The sequence below is a fragment of the Bufo bufo genome, chromosome 7, assembly GCF_905171765.1.
Source record: "Bufo bufo chromosome 7, aBufBuf1.1, whole genome shotgun sequence".
In the NCBI taxonomy this organism is placed as follows: domain Eukaryota; kingdom Metazoa; phylum Chordata; class Amphibia; order Anura; family Bufonidae; genus Bufo; species Bufo bufo.
This window is the reverse complement of record NC_053395.1, coordinates 187724112-187744523: the sequence shown is the minus strand read 5'-3', so window position 1 is coordinate 187744523 and position 20412 is coordinate 187724112. Positions and strand designations below refer to the sequence as shown.

General features: G+C 41.3%; 1 protein-coding gene across 3 annotated transcripts in view; it reads left to right on the top strand.

Moving 5' to 3' along the window:
- Nucleotides 1–20412, top strand: part of GAD1 (glutamate decarboxylase 1) — a 72548-nt gene that overhangs the window by 29846 nt on the left and 22290 nt on the right. For 2 of the 3 annotated variants that reach the window (XM_040440325.1, XM_040440324.1), the window contains 3 exons: nucleotides 11646–11804; nucleotides 13108–13350; nucleotides 17556–17646. In XM_040440325.1, the coding sequence (XP_040296259.1) occupies nucleotides 11646–11804; nucleotides 13108–13350; nucleotides 17556–17646 (493 nt within the window). Of the gene's footprint in view, nucleotides 1–11645; nucleotides 11805–13107; nucleotides 13351–15324; nucleotides 15406–17555; nucleotides 17647–20412 lie in introns of those variants that run through there. The other variant, XM_040440326.1, reaches the window with a different exon arrangement.

Here is a 20412-nt window from a genome sequence, read left to right as displayed (position 1 = left end):
GAACGCTGCTTGCAGCGTTCGGGTGTCCGCCTGGCCGTGCGGAGGCAAACGGATCCGTCCAGACTTACAATGTAAGTCAATGGGGACGGATCCGTTTGAAGATGACACAATATGGCTCAATTTTCAAACGGATCCGTCCCCCATTGACTTTCAATGTAAAGTCTGGACGGATCCGTCTGAACAACTTTCAGACTTAGAATTTTTTTTAAACTATAATGCAGACGGATCCGTTCTGAACGGATCCAAACGTCTGCATTATAGGAGAGGATCCGTCTGTGCAGACACCAGACGGACCCGCTCTGAACGCAAGTGTGAAAGTAGCCTTACCCGTATGGGCAATACCAGCGGCCAGTGGGTGAATTACAGGAGCGTAAGGTCCGACTCACAGACAACTCACCAGTTACCTCCAGCATGTAGCCATGCTAGCAGAGGGAGGAGTCTGCGAGTCCCACTCAAGACTGGCTGATAAGGCCCAGGCCTCACAGGTGCACCTAAATGTAGCCTGTGAATGGAAAACAGGCACATTTAACCCCTTGGCTACCGGAGGTTTTTTTCATTTTTGCGTTTTTATTTTTCTTCCCTATTTTCTGTGAGCCATAACTTTTTTATATTTCCGATCACATAGCTGTATGAGGGCTTATTTTTTGCGGGACAAGTTCTACTTTCTAATGCTATCATTAATTATGGGAAGCGGGAAAAAAAATCCAAATGGGGTGGAATTGGAAAAAAAAAACGCAATCCCTCCACCGTTTTATGTGTTTTGTTCCCACTGCGTTTCGCTTATGGCAAAACTGACCCATGCCCTTCATTCTCTGGGTCAGTACGATTACAGCGATACCCCATATGTATAGGTTTTTTATGTATAAGTACTGTAAAAATAAATGTAAACTTTGATAAAGAAATATTTTTTATATCACAGTATTCTGACCCCCATAACTTTTTTAGACTTATGTCTACTGAGCTGTTTAGGGGCTCATTTTTTGCAGAACAATCTTAACTTTTTATTGATACTATTTTGGAGTGTGCGTGACTTTTTAAACACATTTTATTAATTTTTTTTGAGTAAGAGTAGCAATGAAAAAATGGCAAATCAGACATTTTGACCCTTTTTTCCGTTACGCCATTCGCCGTATTGGAATTTAATAATATGGGCGTTTTCGGTCGCGGTGATACCCATGATGTTTATATTTATTGTTATCTAGGTATTTATTCTTTAATTATACGGAAAGGGGGGTGATTTAAACTTTTTTTAAATATATTTTTTAACATTTTAATTTTATTTTTTGAGATCATTTTGTGAGTCATATATGAGCCTATTAATTTAGTTTTTTAATTTTTAATTTTGTTCTTTCAGGGATTTTATATTTGCCATTGAAAGTTCATTTTGCTAATTTCTTCTCCTGGCCTGCCATCTGGTGGCCAAAATAATAATTGCAGCCTGAACACTTTAAGCCTCATCAGCGAGGCTGAAGGTGTTCAGCGCAAATACCGATGCCCCATTTGGCCACACGGGGCATCAATAGGAAGCCCAGAAGCATGAGTTTCCGAGTTTATCCACATTTATATGCTGTGACCAAGTGAAGCATTTCATTACCGCGATCGGCATTATTGCCGGTCATGGTAATTAGCCGCAGGTCTCTGCTGCATGAAACAGCAGAGATGTGCTGGCCATGATGCCCGCTGCATGTGCGAGCGGGCGCCATGTTCGCAACATGTACGGTGCTGGTAGAGAAATGGTTAAATTGGAGTTTATACCCCTCCAGGCATCTCTATATACAAACAAACTGAAAAAAAATGGTGTGGTGTTAAACAGGCAGGAGGTGCTCAAACCCACATGCAGTTGTGCATATACACTCACCTAAAGAATTATTAGGAACACCATACTAATACGGTGTTGGACCCCCTTTTGCCTTCAGAACTGCCTTAATTCTACGTGGCATTGATTCAACAAGGTGCTGATAGCATTCTTTAGAAATGTTGGCCCATATTGATAGGATAGCATCTTGCAGTTGATGGAGATTTGAGGGATGCACATCCAGGGCACGAAGCTCCCGTTCCACCACATCCCAAAGATGCTCTATTGGGTTGAGATCTGGTGACTGTGGGGCCATTTTAGTACAGTGAACTCATTGTCATGTTCAAGAAACCAATTTGAAATGATTCGAGCTTTGTGACATGGTGCATTATCCTGCTGGAAGTAGCCATCAGGGGATGGATACATGTTCTCATTCTGTTTACGCCAAATTCGGACTCTACCATTTGAATGTCTCAACAGAAATCGAGACTCATCAGACCAGGCAACATTTTTCCAGTCTTCAACAGTCCAATTTTGGTGAGCTCGTGCAAATTGTAGCCTCTTTTTCCTATTTGTAGTGGAGATGAGTGGTACCTGGTGGGGTCTTCTGCTGTTGTAGCCCATCCGCCTCAAGGTTGTGCGTGTTGTGCCTTCACAAATGCTTTGCTGCATACCTCGGTTGTAACGAGTGGTTATTTCAGTCAACGTTGCTCTTCTATCAGCTTGAATCAGTCGGCCCATTCTCCTCTGACCTCTAGCATCCACAAGGCATTTTTGCCCACAGGACTGCCGCATACTGGATGTTTTTCCCTTTTCACACCATTCTTTGTAAACCCTAGAAATGGTTGTGCGTGAAAATCCCAGTAACTGAGCAGATTGTGAAATACTCAGACCGGCCCGTCTGGCACCAACAACAATGCCACGCTCAAAATTGCTTAAATCACCTTTCTTTCCCATTCTGACATTCAGTTTGGAGTTCAGGAGATTGTCTTGACCAGGACCACACCCCTAAATGCATTGAAGCAACTGCCATGTGATTGGTTGACTAGATAATTGCATTAATGAGAAATAGAACAGGTGTTCCTAATAATTCTTTAGGTGACTGTATATACAGGGGAGCAAATCCTGCAATTGTGGCCCGTTGCTAATGGCGATCCCCAGCAAAAATGCATACAGTGGAGGATGCCAGCAGCGAACCACAAGTACCACAATAAACATCCTACACAAGATAGCAATTATATGGATGTGATAACCAGTATAACAATATAATAATATTTGCAAAGTCAGGTGCACTCTGCGGTCTTACTAAACCCTCAAACTGATGTTAAAATTGAGAGATTAGCCAACATATCCTACTTTGGAGGACCTGTCTGAGCCCGAGCACCGCAGAGTGCACCTGTCTTTGCAAATATTATCTTATTTTTGGTCTACATCCAATCCGCATTTTTTGTTAGTCGGATGAGGACCCATTCACTTCACTGGGGCCACAAAAGATGTGGAAAGCACACCGTGTGCTGTCTGCATCTGTATGTCAGTTCCGCAGCCCAGTGAAAAAATAGAACATGTCATGTTCTTGTCCGTCTTACTATAGAGGGCAGGACATATATGGAACACACAAGGTTGGTATCCATGTTTTGCAGATCCACAATTTGCGGACCGCAAAAACGGCCTCAGCCGTGTGCATGAGCCCTAAGGCTAAGCCTTAATCAGACATACCTGCCCCTATGAGTCACATTTCTGGTGTAAATCCCACCAAACAGTGTAACTGAACTTTGCACAGCACTTTTGAGTCATGCCTGACTGTCTTGGTGCTAAAGGCAATTTGTCTAACAACTGCAATTATATTTTTCTAGGTTGTCATGATCCAAATCACTCAGTCAGCCTTTCTCTGATCCTCACATGGATCTAGAAATCTGCCCATTCATTGCTCCAAATGTTTTATATCAAGCTGGCAACTCAGTGAGTGTGTCCTTTCTGCTGCAGCTCTCTCCCTATCACAGCTCAGGAGGCAGTTAAAGTATGGAGCTGAGCATGTGCGGCCATCTCAGCGAGGTGGACAGAGAAATAAGAAAAAAGAACCAGCAGCAGGTGGTGCTGTACAGATACATTTAGGTGGCTATAAAAATACATGCTGTATGTATACGTCTACATTTGGCTCCCCCTAGTGGCAGGTTTGTGCTTCAGAAACTGAGAGCAATCCAATATAGACAAAGTGCATTCAACAAATGGTTCAATGTTTTCTAATTCTGGGATATATAGTTACAGGTCTAGCTTCGAAATGTAATAATGCTTGTGAATATTGATGTCGCTAAATAGACGTCCAATGCAATATAGCATATAAGGTATAGTAGTATCCTACTGTAAAAATAAGAACCAAAAGAACCAAGCTTTAGCTTTTGCTTATCCGCTGGCACAATGCATAGTAAATGAACTTATGGTTTTAATGTGCGGTTGAGCTAATTTTGTTAATGCAAATTACCCTGTCTCTGTGTGTAGCTTTAATATGCAAAAAGGAAAAAAAAATCCAGTTGCCTGGCAACAGATCCAGTCCCAGTATGTGGATGGTGTTGAAGAGCAATAGGCGGTAATAAATGAATGCCCTTGCTGGAGATGTGACTAAATCTGAGGCAATGAAAGGATGCAATTACTTGTCCAAAGGGGGAAGAAAACCAACAATGTCAAATTACGGTACAGTAGGACTGAATGACTTCACGCGGTCCGCAATAATGGCAGCAAATTACATACAGAGATTTTGAACATGGAAAGGTCAGCTTGTTTTTGGCATTTTCATTAGTTAAAAAGTTGCAAAATCGACATAAACTGACCAAGAATTTAGCATTAATACAGACAGCCACAGGTAAACTGGTGCAGGCCAAGGGGCAACTGAAATGCAATACAAGCCCTAAAAAGCCTGAATTTAGTTCCATGTAGCATCTGTGCCCAAACAGCTAGGAAAATGGATATTTATGTATAGACAAAGCACTATGTCTCTGAGGGCAAAGTTGCCAGTCAGTTACAGACACTCATTGGCCAAATGATGTACAGATTCAGCATTTTAGAGAGTTATTGAAAATTTGGAACACAACCAGGCGGTCATTCTAATTGACTATCAAACTTCAAAATCCATCATGTCTTTGCGCTTCACACTTGTATATCAGTTTGGGATGTGATCTGCTTATGAGAAAGAAAATGAACTGTTTGTTGAGAGCACATGCAATAAAAAGTTCAGAAAAGGTACATACATAGATGACAAGGGCCATGGAGCAAATGGAACCATCTGGCGTTAGTTCTTGCCACCACTATACCGATGCATGAAGGGCCAGCACTTGTTTTCATCACCTGTATTTCTGTTTTACCTTGAATTCAAAGATTTGAGAATAAATAGGCTTACACAGGCTAAGTGCTAAAAATATTTACTAAGTGTGACTAAATATATAAAAGAGACAAATCACATACAGAATAGTAAAGGTAAATAATAATCACCTATTACCATACCATGCTACTCATGTACCACATGGGCAATGCTCCCTGATAATACAAGAGAGAGAGAGATTGACCTACAACATCCTACCTGGATGATGTTCACATTGGCGCTGAGTTTTTTGTCTTTGTACACAGAGGTTTATACCTTTCAGCACCTCCTCAAAAAAATGTCTAGTGTACAGTACGCATGTCTTGTGAGTTAACCACTCTAGAATGTGGCCTGGTGGTCATCTGACACAGAACAATGGCTATATATATGGTAATTAACTATCCCTAATTCACTACATTACAAAGAATATAGAAGGTAATATTGTAATTAAAGGGGAAAGAACTAATCAGTACTTTATTTTTTTTTGCATATCTTTATTAGAATAAGACATATACAGACTATTTTTAATACAAAATTAAAATTTGAAATTAATATACCTTATTTCCCCCATAAAAAACCTAGCCCCCCCCCCCCCACCCTTGCAATGTGTCTCAAATCCTTCTATCACTCAGAAAAAAGCAAGAAAGAGGAAAAGGAAAAGCTAAGATGTTAAGAACAAAAAAAAGAAAAGTCAAAATGAGTCAAAGATAAAAATGAGGGGCCTCCCATATCTTCATCCACTTCTCTTGAGCATTTCTTTGCTTATAAAGAATATTTTCATAATTTTTTACCTTATTAACAAAGTTTATCCATGTGTTCAGCTTTAGAACATATCGTGAAAACCAGGCCCAAGTAATCAGGAGTTTAGCCAGAAACAATATTCTTCCTAAAAGAATCTTCTTATATTTGTAGGTACTTAACTTAGAAAGATCACTCAGTATCCAACATTCTACCATAAAAGGGATCTGCAGTCTCAATTTATGAATTTAAAAAATGATTAATAGCACTCCAGTATTCTTTTAGTTTTGGACAAGACCAAAGCATATGCAGATTATCTGGACCAGGTAGATCACACCGTGGACACTTAGAGCTATCTCTTAACCTACATTTATTAAGCCATAAGGGGGTAACATATAATCTATGCAAAATATTGAATTGTACCAAAACATGATTAAAATTGTGAGATATTAAACTTAAATTCACAAAAATATTTCCCCATCCCTCTAATTGAATACCTGGACACTCAACTCCCCAAGCCCTTTGTCCTGGTAATTGTATTTTAATATATAGTGCCTTAAGTAGTAGTTTGTAAATATGTGCAATCTTAACTCTCTATTCTAAATTCACAATCATTTAAAGTGTCACTGCCGTTTCATTTTTTATTCCCTAATGGTATAGTACACCCTGCTGTATAAGTGCTTTTGTGATTTAAAGGGTTTCTACCACCAGAAATACTGTTATGTAGCTGACTGATATAGCGATGCGCTGATGTCAGCACTACATAACCACGTGTTATTTACATTTCTCCCTGCAGCTGTAAAATAAGCACTTGTATAATATGCTAATGAGCCTCTAGGTGCTATGTGGGCGTAAAATCAGCACCTAGAGGCTCCGTCTACTCACCCTTTATCCCGCCCAGGTCCACTGTTCTGCCCGCCCAGCTCCTCTTGATTGATGTGACGGTTCGCAGCATCGTTGATGAAATCCTGCGCCTGCACCGCTCACTTCTGTCTTCAGCGCAGGCGCAGTGAGTGAAGGCTGCTCTCCTGATGCCGGCTTCCTCACTGTGTGACATAGTCAGTGCAGGCGCAGTATGTAATCCGGCACCAGTAGCGCATCATTCACTCACTGCGCTTGCGCCGAATACAGAAGTGAACGGCGCAGGCGAGGGATTTCGTCAACGATGCTGCGAACCGTCACATCAATCAAGAGGAGCGAGGCGGGCAGAACAGAGGACCTGGGCGGGATAAAGGGTGAGTAGACGGAGCCTCTAGGTGCTTATTTTAGGCCCACATAGCACCTAGAGGCTCATTAGCATATTATACAAGTGCTTATTTTACCAAAACAGCTGCAGGGAGAAATGTCAAAAACATACTGTTATGTAGTGCTGACATTAGCGATGTGCTAATGTCAGTCAGCTACATAACGTTATTTCTGGTGGTAGAAACCCTTTAAACTTTGATCCTTTTCAGTTTTACCTGCTAATAACTCCCACAGATGCATGCTACTTTCCTATTCAGCAGCTCTCATCTCACAGCGTTGCCATGTGCAGTCCGTCTTCTCAGTATTATACCAAAAGAGACGGATGAGCTCTGGGAGGAGGAGATCAGTTCTGACAGCCTGGAGTTGGGCTGAGGCAGAAAGTGGAGAGGGGAGGGCTGCTTTAGATGGTAATATGTTCTCAATGGTAGCAGCTAGAAATATGCAACAGTCCAGGCTTTCATACAAGACCAGAATGACAGCTATAGTCCAAGCAACAGAGGGGAAATCACTGTTAGAAATAGAGTCGGGAATAATCGCAAGTAAAATCTGCTTTTACTTTCAGCTTTATTCACAGCATCCCAATTTCTATCATTGATATCCTCCCCTGTACTGAACAGACTTATGTCATTCTGGTATTGAAAAGCTTGGAATGTCAGCTTTCAGACAATACAAAGCCCATATTTCTAGCTGGTACCAAATTAGAGTTATAAGCAGCTAAAGCAGCCCCCCCCCCCCCCCCTGTCAGTCTGGAAGAGAATGAGGGACAACTGGCTTTTAAGAGGTTAAAAGAAATGCTTACTGATTTAATTTAATTGCAGGGCTTGTCTCTGGTTAGCTGTATGTGAGGATACACACTGCTCTGGGTACTGTGGGAAGTTATCTGCGTTCTGATTGGTCCTGCTAGTTCTTGTGAGGAATGCAAGGGCTTATGGGAAGTGAGGGAAATACAGGATGGCCTCAAGGAAGGGTAAAGATCATCACAGGAAGAGCAGCAGAGGCCATCTTAGGAAGTTGCTGAAATAGAGGCACAGAGAAATATGGTTGCTAAGGGCTGAATACAGACATCAGAATGGTTAAATTAGCTGAAAAATGCAGCTTCATGAATATCTTCCGTTCAGCATCACATATGTTAGGAATTTCATATTTGGTAGTGAAATGGCAGTTAAACTTTAAAAACTTGGAAGTATCTATTTCCAAGTGATTTATCCTTTACACTAGAAAGTGCAGATCGCAACTGAAAGTATCTAAACTACGACAAATTATCCAAAGTCTCCCTTTGTGCTAACTCTGAAAATGACAGTATCACTCTATTCTTCACCACCTGTGTGACATATAGAATGCTATTTTTTTGCCAAAACTGATCTCCGGATATTCCATCTAAAACCTGTAGATGGAGATTATACCAAACAGGGGTGCATTGGAGCGATCCTTGAATGTCCCAAGAATTGGATAATAATTTTCTAGCCCCTCTGTACTCCTGTTCCACATTAATCAGTTGTCCAGATTCTAGTAAGGCAAATATATTGTTATATGGGGATCTCCTCACCAGTCATACAAATGCACTTTTCTCCCATTCACGATATAACCATAACTGCCCAGCTATAAAATAGCCCTTGAAGTAGGAAAGATTCAAACCCCCCTGTTCCAGCGGCTTATATAAATATTCCAATTTAAGCCTTACCCAATTTCTTCCCCACAACAAGTCATTAATCATTCTCTCCATAAGTTTGAAAAACGTATCCTCTATCCATATGGGTGAATTCCTAAGGATATAGAGGAGTTGGGGTAGGATCACCATCTTAACCAGGGATACTCTGTCAGCTCTAGATAAAGGAAGTTGCAGCCAAACCCCAATTTTAAACCTCAATTTAGTTAACAGTGGGATCAGGTTAAGCTGTAAAAAAAATCTTCAATCTTGGGGGATATAATCATACCGAAATATTGAAAGGTATCAACTTGCTCAAGAGTCCCTCACTGGAGAGTACAAAGGTATCCACTGGCATAAGAGAAGTTTTTGACCAATTTATAGCTAGGTCTGAGACCTTGCCAAAGGAGTTAACTATTCGGATGAGTCTTGGAAGAGTTGTATTAGTATGATTTATAAAAAATAGGACATCATCCGCATATAAAGTAATACAATGCTCTGTCCCTAAAGTTCCAAATCCTTTAATTTTAGTATCCTGCCTAACAGCCAAGGCTATGGGTTCAATATAGATATCAAATAACAATGGGGATAATGGGCAACCTTGGCGAGTACCCCTATTCAAGGTAAAACTAGATGTCAAACTCCTTGTCAGTCTCGCCAAAGGAGATCTACAGGGTATATAGCAATTTAATCTTATCTATAAATCTATCTCCAAATCCCATCCTGCCCAAAACCTTCCAGAGGAATCTCCACTTTACCCTGTCCAAGGCCTTGGAGTACTCAATACAGTGGTCCCTCAAGATACAATATTAATTGGTTCCAGGACGACCATTGTATGTTGAAACCATTGTAAGTTGAGTAATCGGTTCCAAAGCCCCAAAATATCATCCAAGATAAGAGAAAATGAAGATTTAAGAAAAATAAGCAGATAACTAAGGCAGATACAAGTCCTTACATATAACATTCTGGAATAGCAGTTAACTAGCAACTATTTTACCAGAGAAGTGGCCTTCGTTGGTTGGATTTGAGTCTGAGGCATTGTATGTTGAGTCTAGTTTCAACTTACGATAGGTCAGAAAAGGCCATTGTATGTTGAAAATATTGTATCCTGAGAGCATTGTATCTTGAGGGATGACTGTACTCAGTATCAGTACTCAGTAATCATTACTTAAGTATACAAAATGCCAGTTATTTCTTGCAATATACACTTACAACATAACCAGACATGAAGCTTTGCACCTGTAAACTACATGGAATGGTTTACGATTTCACAAAAATGTCTAATTTACAACTTCACAGCAATGGTTGAAGCTGCTGGAGGGTTCAGTAAAGAAATCAAAGTTATTTGAAGGTGCATGTGTTAATGCAGTATTTGAATGGATGGCTGTAGATTTTATTTAAACAGATGTTACTTTGGACTACTGAAATCACGGGCGGACTGGCCATAAACCCTACAGGGAAATTTCCTGTTGGGCCGATGCCCAAGAGGCTGCCCAAGCCCTCCTCACTTCCGCCTGTCAGGTGCATAGCAATCTGACGCGCTCAGCATTAATTAATGCTAAGAGCCTCTAGTACTTATGCCCCTGGCTGGCAGAAGAAAGTGCCCTCCTGCTTTCAACTGTATTGCTGTCATAAGGACAGTGATAGAGTTGAATGTTGTGGAGGGGGTGGCAGTATTTTGTGCTGCACTGTGTATTCGGTTGTGCTGGGGCAGTACTTTGTGCTGCACCACAATATTGATGGCCCTGAGAAGTCAAGCCTGGTTGGATATTGGAACCTGTAAAGGATTTCCTTCTCCATAGGCACTACAAAGGCTGAGGGGAATCGGTACAAGGGTACTGGAAAGGAGATGGGAATGAAAAACCAAAACTAGGCTCATCTGTCCTGGTTGGTCCTAATTTGATGAACGCCATGTGGTCCCTTTCCTTTTGAAAGTTAATGCAATGATAAAATATGATATATGATATGATACTGATATTTTATCTGACCACTTTCTCCAAGTCAGTATATATTGGTCTTCAAAACCTAAAGAGAGGCAATGTGTTGTAAAGTTAGAAACAGGACAGGAAGGTATAATACATCACGTCCGTGGAGCCTAAAAGCTGTAATTCATTCACTAAAATTGATGCTCACAATAGTGTTTCCAACTGAAATAATGGCATTCTCCCCCATCAACCAGATAACACAAGGCACTGCAATTAATTACATGTCATTTACCATTGCTGTGTCCTTTAATACCAGTATCGACCGGAAAATGTATGACCCACAACCTCCATGAGGATTCCAATTCCACTATGTCCCTAATCATGTCACAAATATTAATTTGCCCTTCTAGAATGCTAGGTTATATAACAAATGAGTGCCTGTTATGGGGGCAGTTATGGGAGAAGATAAGGATTTTATTGTCCTTTCTTCAGGAACCAGCAACAGGAGAATGAGTGAAAGTGGCCTGGCTATTAATCACACATCGCTGCCCCCTCTATCTGTCTGCTCAGTCCATAAACCTGGCCTGCAGGCTGTAATAGCATTGACTCATCCTGAACCGCTTCCCAGTGGCTGATTAGTGAAGTGGAATCTGTCTGATCAACTTAATAAGAATTTACCTCTGCATCAAATGATGGAGATTCATTTGTCCTTTGCATGACTGGATTTCTTTTTTTTTTTTATGTCGGTTGATTTCATTTGTAGATCAGCCCCCACATAGTTTTATAATCCAATAAATAGCCCTTTCCGCGTGCCTGGTTAGGAGTTTGCATGATAACCTCGCATTTGATCTTCTGTTCCAAAGCTAGAACCTGTGCCCATTGTCACCACCATGCTGAGGGACGACAAGAGCCTGCCCATGACTTGTTCTCTTTGTAATAATGTAGGCTTTCTGCAGAGGAACAACAGCTTGGAGGACAAGAGCAGAATTGTGAGTTCCTTCAAAGAGAGACAATCGTCCAAAAATCTTCTGGTCTGTGAGAACAGTGAGAAAGAATCCAGGTTTAGACGTACCGAGACTGACTTCTCCAACCTGTATGCCAGAGGTGAGACTCGAACTCTTCTTTCACTCGTTGGCTGGTAAAGCTCCATATTCATGATGGTCAACTTTTTGAATTATCAAAAAATTTTATTTCCTGAAGAATATTTTTTTATTAGAAGTTTATATTGAGTGACTAATTTGTTATAATTTGATCCTTTGGGTTCTGAATTCTAGTTTCCCATATTTTGCATTATTTACCTTAACATTTAGACAGTTTACATTTTAATATTTTCATGTATTTATAAAGGGTTTTGAAATTTTTAAAAGTTTTGGGCTTTTGTCATCCAGTTTTGCAAATCCTTTATTATTTTTGTGCTAATTATTATTACAATCAATGCATGTTATATTCTAGACCAGGGATCAGCAACCTTAAGCACTCCAGCTGCTGTGAAACTACAACTCCCAGCATGCACTCTTACTCATCTATTCTTGTAACTCTCATAGAAGTGAAAGGAGTTATAGTTTTAGAACAGCTGGAGTGCTGGAGGTTGCTGATCCCTGTTCTAGACTGTTCAGATCTTCGTTATAAAACACCTGAAAATTTCATTTATGTATGATGACAGTATTTATCCGATTCTATACACTTAAAGGGGTATTTCAGCAAATAAACCATGGCTTCGCTGGAAGTAAACAATAATGGCAGAGATTTTGGAAATTTTGAGGAATTGATACAAAAAGAAACAATGTATAACTTTTCATTATACAAAGGATAACCTTTATTTGCAGAACCTGTAGGGTTTCTGTTTACTAGCAACTTCCTTATATTTACTTACACATTATTCCTTGTACTAACCATATTTCATACTGTTTTTTGCTACTTGACATTACCTGCTAGGTATGACGGGTAGATTTGACTTCTTATAGGCTCATAGTACTGATATCTAATGCTATAGGGTATGCAATATATTCTTTTAATTTCTGTTGCAAAATATTATAACCCGGAGTATTCAGTATGGGTTTGCCTTGAAGCCCATCTGAAGTAAATTGCATTGCTGCCTACAAGAAAAATATCTGCTACTTTGTAAACCCAAATTTTTGTATAATGCCTTAATGCTTAATCACAGAGATGACTGGTCGTGAGAGGAGATTAGACCGAGAAATATGGCTAATTCCAAATGAGAAACGGCTACGACTGTCAGGGTGATGTGTGATAGCGCTCTTAGTATTGTGCTCAGACAATTTGTATTCTCCTAGCCCAAGTCATATATAAAGATCCCAGCACTTAGCTGACAGCCGCCACTTGGTGATCCATCTTCTGCTTCTTCAGATTTAAAGGCCGGCCTGCTAATAGCTTGTTTGTTCTACAGATTTACTGCCTGCCAAGAATGGAGAAGAACCCACCATGCAGTTTCTTCTAGAGGTGGTTGACATTCTCATGAACTACGTAAAGAAAACCTTTGATAGATCCACCAAAGTCCTAGACTTCCACCATCCACACCAGCTTCTGGAAGGAATTGAGGGCTTCAATCTGGAGCTGTCGGACAACCCTGAAGCGCTTGAGCAGATCCTGGTGGACTGCAGGGATACTCTAAAGTATGGAGTCAGGACAGGTATGGTATCTCAATGGACTGTCAGAAATAAGTAAATGTATGACCACCATTGAACATAATGAGGAATAGTTACAAAAAGTGGAATAAAATGTCACTTTTATATTGAGTACTGCAATATAGATTTTGCACTGGCACTATACAACTATGACCCTATACAGGAGATGGACCAAGAAACTCCTGGCAGCAACCCCCCCCCCTCCCCCCAGATCTTTACAGTGGTGACCCTTGTACCATAGGGGCCTGCCAAAAAGCTTGTCAGATAACAATACAACATGATAACCTATGGCCACCTCTTTTGCATATGTCAACTATAATTGCAACCAGAATGCAAAAAATGTTTTGGCCTTTAGGGGCGCAGGGTGGCCTTTTGAATCAACACCCTGGAGCATTTTCTGAGTCTTTGGTTCTACAGGAAGCAGCAGGTCTCTCCTTTAGTAACGTTTTACTAAAAAGAGTGTTATTTTCATACAAAAAAAAAAAACACCCAAACTTAAGATATGCCAAGGGAATCATCTCATTAGGTTTAACAGCTGCGCGTGTGAAAGGATTGCACTTCCTGTACACTAGGGGCCTGGATATATAGACCCTCTGTGGGACGTGAAGCGTAGACTCTCAGACAGCTCTGCATTCATTATCCTCTTTATGGATAATCAGATGAAGCTGTTCACGTAATGTGCCGTCTAAATCTTAACGAGAAGCGTTTTAATACGCCAAGTTCAAAATGACAAATCATTGCATGGTTAACGTTCCTTAAAGGAATCAAAATGGCCGTAAAATCGGGTGGGGTTTAAAACAGGATGCATTTCCTGATGTGTTTTGGATGGATAAGACATAGTTATTATAATTGCCTTAGGTTTCTTGGTCTAAAGCTGATTGACTATAGAGATAAGTATGCATTTGTCAGAGAAAAATGAAAAAAACATTCCTATTTTTAAGGCTGGGCGGTTTCATAGGACACTGTAATTTTCTGAAGGATTGCCCATAGTTGGCTTGAAATGATGTTACATTCAATCATATTATAATAATATGTAGATGGGTCGGGTCAGCCAAAGATTGAGCCACTTGGCCGTTCTCCCCTCTGGGTTCCCTAGTGGAGACTTGCGACTAGGGAACCCCCCTCCGCCCCTATGATGTCTATATGACCCATTGTGAGACAACCCCTTCACCATAGACATTTATGGGACATGTACAGGATATGGCATGAATGCCTGATAATTGTAGGCCCCACTTATGGAACCCACACCTATCTCCAAACAGGGTTTCAACAACATCCATCCATCCTGGCGGGGCCGCCACCTACCACATCTAAATCTGGAAAAAAAACACGGCACTCCAAGTTCTGTTATATGAATTTCTTATTTATTTTGTTTTGTTTTCAATCCATCCGGATAAGGTTAAATTTCAGCCACTGGCCAACGTTTCGGTCTAAACCTAGACCTTGTTCACAGCTTTAGTCGGATGGCGCCATCTTGCATACTAATCGCTACCATGATTAAGGCCGTGAACAAGGTCTAGGTTTAGACCAAAATGTTGGCCAGTGGCTAAAATATAACCTTATCCGGATGGATTGAAAACAAAACTAAATAAATAAGAAATTCATATAACAGAACTTGGAGTGCCGTGTTTTTTTTTCCAGATTTATATGTATCCATTTTACCACTGAGCACCGTCTTCATCTTAGAGGTGTGCCGTTCAACTCTCTTCCTTAAACTATCTACCACATCCACATGGGGAATGAATTGAAAGAAGGCTGTCAGATTATCTATGGTGACACATCCTCTGTCATATCCAACTTTCTTTGTCCCGGTTGCAGCAGCAGGTGGCTGTAACAGATCGGCCGAGTATGAACCAAATGTTTTATTGGTTTTATTGGATCTGCAGACAACAGAGCGAAACATTAAAGGCCATTGCTGAGTATGTGCAAGAATGATATGACTCAGCCAACTCCTAACTAGGTGCGGTTGTATAGGAGACAATGGAGGGCGTGCAGCTGCTGCAAGTAAACACTGATCCCAGGCAGATGTACCGATTGTAAGCATGACCGCTGTCGTCCAGGTGTGTTTACTGATGGGCAGGGACACAATCTCACTGGTACCATATCTTTATGATGTCTGTCGGTGCCTATATATATATATATATATATATATATATATATACTTGAATCTGCTGAATTTTTGTCTCTTCACATCATTAACTGTAATCAGAAAGTGCAGCTAATTAAAGCAGCTCACTCCAAGCTAATGGCAGCCCTTCTAGTACATGCTCCTAAAGTAATCTTCTCTGTCATTAGCATTAATAACCCCCAAGGTTTTCAAAGCCGGAGCCGGAGTTTATTTTTTAGAGGCAGGCATGTCAGTGATGGCAGATTAGGAGGCTGCTAATATTGCACAAGCTGTTCATGACCCAGCCATCTGATTTATGGAGCAGTATATGGCCTGTACAGGTTTTCTTTTAGTGCATCGCATTTCATGCAATATTTTTTTTTTTCGTTTGCCAAATACATTTTATAGGCACAGATGTCAGGTCTTCCCATTAGATTAGAGCGTGCGCTCCCCAGTAGTCCTTGTATGACCTGTGGTCCTGTGGAAGAAGAACTAGCCAGAAGAGTCATCTCTGTTTGATTGCTCCTGTGTTCTGCAGAATAACAGGGGTGTATGGGCCGTAGAGGTAGATGATATGGCTGCTATGGAGCCCTTGGAGACAGCGTGGGGGTCAAACCTGGTCCCATCCCCTCTGATCAGGTCCTTATGTGCTGGCCAGTGAAACCGTGCACGTTATTTGAGTTGGGGGGGGGGGCGGGAAATCACAGAAAAAAAAGTAATGCACTTAATAAAATAGATGCAAGCATTATATATGGACCAAGCCCTCACTCTGATGTGATAAAAATCTGAGACACTTAGCCAATATATTTTGATCAAAACACATCTGTGCCCGCCTACCAAGCGCCAAGGTGGTCTCAGGTCAGGCGGGTCCTACGCTAAACCTACCTAAGCCGTTGAGCTTCTATGTTCAGGAGCGCAGACGCCGCACATATGGTGGTACATATGGGTGTGCTTGCTCCTCCTCCCATCGGTTGCTTGATGCACATGGAGGTGACTAGGAGCAGCACACCGTATGTGTGGGTGGCGTCTGCGCTCCTGAACATAGAAGCCCAACGGCTTAGGTAGGTTTAGCGTAGGACCCGCCTGACCTGAGATCACCTTGGAGCTTGGTAGGCGGGCACAGTTGTGTTTTGATCAAAATATATTGGCTAAGTGTCTCAGATATTATTATATCAGAGTGAGGACTTGGTCCATATATAATGCTTGCAACTATTTTGCTAGTGCATTATTATCTTTTTTCTGTGATTTTTATTTTTTTCCATGAATGTGGCCAGGGACATCCGCACATTTATTTATCATACTGTGCAGGATGTTTTTATCTTTGTTTTTTTCTGTGATTTTTTTTGTTTATGTAGTATATGCTTGAGGGAGTGGCACCTTCAAGTGTGAATGCGCACCTATTTTATCTTGGGAGTAGCATTCCTTTGCACTTTTTGCCCTTCCTATCTAATAGCCATGAACCCATTGAAAACAATGGATCGGCAAATAAAAGGCATATGGCATACGGAGCACATCCGTATTTTGTGGATTTGCGATTTGCAGACTGCAAAACTGATACGGTCGTGTGCATGGGGCTCTAGGCATAAAAATAAACTGATTGTTCCAACTGCAGTTTCCCACCCATAAGGGCAGGATGTCACCTGAGGACAAATCCTGACTCATGGACAGGGTCCCCTTTATATTTCACAGCAATGGGTACATAATATGAATAAATATAAGCATACGCAGTAAAGTACAATGCATTATGTTATCTTGGATCACACATGCAGGAGTGCATCAGCCCTATTGACTTTCACCAGATACAGTGCCCCCATCATTTGTATGTCGTGCCTGGTATCACAGTCCATCCTATGAGAGTGTATGGGGCTGAGCTGCAGTATCAGACACAACGCACATACTGTGTCTAGGAGAAGCTGAAGGGGCTGTAGCACCTCCGCGAGCACAGTGCCCTCTGCATTACTATGATCCGTGAGGGTAACATTGGTCAGGACCACACTAATCACATATTGATGGCAATAAGTACAGAACCCCTATAAGACGTTTAAGGAGTCATTCTAAGTAATTTTGTAACACTTAGTGACAATATCAACTTCTACTTCATAGGTCATCCCAGATTTTTCAATCAGCTGTCAACCGGATTGGATATGATTGGTCTGGCTGGGGAGTGGTTGACTTCAACGGCAAATACAAACATGTAAGTTTCATCAATGCCCTTTTTGTTTTAATGTGAACAGGTCCAACCATCTGTTCTACTTAACTTCTTCATATAGTTGTATAGAGATTGAAGCTGAATTTCTCTGTTACAGAGCACCAAATCTTCTGCAAGGACTTTGCACTAAATAACAGCATTTTGTCTTCCTGCAGCCACCACTAGGTGGAGCTTACCGCACACTGTTTACACATTAACCCCTCCCCGACCAGCACCATAATAGTAGGGTGCTGTCTGGGTCTTTAAAGATGGCGCCCACTCCTGAGCCGCCTGCTTCTTATAGCAAACACCCGCGGCTCATGTCCGCAACCGGCAGTAATGCCGATCGTGTACATTTAACCCCTCAGATGCCGTGGTCAATCCTGACAACGGCATCTGAGCGCGCTGAAAACCAAAAGCGCGCACTTCCGGTGGTGCTCCGGCTCCCCGTGCGGCGATCGGAGGAGCTGGAGCTTGTGTATAGGAGCCCCTGTCTTTGTGAATGACAAGAGGCTGCTGCATAGTATTTCCTATGGAGCCCTTGCCTGTAATAGGGCTCCATAGGAAACAAGCAATTTTCTCATAGACTCCAATGCTAGTGCATAGAATAGCAATTGAATGAGTGCATATTATAGTTCCCTATGGGGAAAAAACTAACAAAAAAAACCTAAAAATAAATAAAAATTCAAATCACCCCCCCCCCCTTTCCCAAAATAAAAATAAAAGAATTAAAAAAAAATTAAAAATACACTTCATGGGTGTAGTATAAAAATATTAAAACATATTCCCCATATGTCAAACAAAAAAGCGTCCAAATGGCCGATTCGCCGTTTTTGTTCGCTTCATTTTCTACAAAAATTTTATAAAAAGTGATCAAAAAGTCATACACACCTCAGAATGGTATTAATGAAAAGTTCAGATCACACTAAAAAAGTGAGCCCCCATACAGCTCCATAAACATACAAAAAAGTTATAGGGGTCAAAATATGGCGACAAAAAAATAAAACTGATTTTTTTCCCACCCGGAATAACAGGATGGTGGTGGACATAGAGCACTGCCATGACATTACCCACCTTCCCCCATGCCCTCTCTCCTTTCAACTGAAGGTTTGCAGAAATTCCTATAGAAGAGCAGGGGCAGCAATATTCTCCAAAAAAAATGCCTTGGATTGCTGTGCAGTGACCCGCATCTATCATGTTTTTACCTGGAATAAAGCTACTATTGGTATAGGAATTGGTTAGTGCCGCTTTTCTTCTATCATCTCGTTTTTTTATGATTGAACCGCGTGAGCAGCCGTGGCAAGTGTGAATCCGGTCAGATGTTCAAAAACCGCACGGTGCAGTGCCTACTGTGTTTCTTCTCCCTTGAGATCAAAATTAAATAGTGCACTGGTAAAGGAAACCACAGGACAGTTTGGAATCTCCATAACAGCATGGGGGCAACAACAGACGAAAACCACAACCTCCAGCAGGCAAGACTTGAGGCAGAAGTGGAGCTGCAGCTGAGGCAATGGGCAAAGCGTTCATGCGGGTGGACATGTGGTGCATAGAATCCAGCAATCTCTCATGGAGGTCATGCTGTTCAGCCAGCTCCTGACATACCTCAGGTAAACTCATCTGAGGTCGGTCAGCAGGATTTATGGCCCGAGCAAACTGGACAATGGTTGTGGAACCGCTGTGCCAGCCAACGGATTTAGCTATGGGCTACACCTCCTGGCGGCCTATGCTGTTTATCCTTTAACCCCTATACAGGGATCTGGTCTTCGCTGCAGGGACACACAAGACTGCTCTTGGAGTAGAGTTTGTCTGGTTGGCTGCTGACCCATGAGTGTCAGAGATATTGTTGCATGGCACCAAAAGGTCAGGACAGGCAACACAGCGTCAGAATGCGGGAATCAGACAGAAGTCGGTACAAAAGCAGACAAATTAATTACACCACCTTTACAGGATCTAGTGAGCTAGAAAGACCTATTGCTCAGGCTAAATGCCCACAGAAATCGGGCCATTGGCTGGTATAGATTGTTTGCTGGGAGCATGGGAGCATGCAGCCTATGGAACACAGGAAGAGGCCTAGTAACCAGGCTGCTGCCTGCAGTGTGGCATAGGTGGGCCAGCGTGACCCAGCTGCCTAGAAGAAGCTAAGTGAGTGATGTGGTGCCCATGCCTGCCCCGAATAGTGGGCACAGAACTCCACCATGAAAAAGCTGTCTTTTTGTCAGTCTGTTATTCTATTGTATCTTCTATGTGTCTATGGAATATCTGTCTATTTTTCCTCTATGTAATATCTGTGGAATGTCTATCTATATCATATCTATTTATCTTATATCTGTGGAATATCTATCAATAAGCTATCCATTTGTCTATCTACCTACATATCTATCTATTTATCTATCTATCTATCCTACCATCCCATATCCATATATCTTCTATCTATGAAATATCTACCAATAAGCTGTTTGTTGTTCTATTGATCTACTATCAATATATTTTCCATCTATTTATGGAATATCTATCTGTGGAATGTCTACGTAATTAGTCTATATATCTTCTATCTGCCTGTCTGTCTGTCTATCTATCTATCTACCCACCATGCTGTCTGATATACAGTATATCTATGGAATATCTATCAACAAGCTGTTTTTAGTGTATTTTTTGATCAACTATATATGTATCTTCTATCTGTTGAATATCTATCTGTTTTACTCTGTCTATATAATAGCTATCTAGCTAATCTATGGAATATCTATCAATAAGCTATCCATTGGTCTGTCT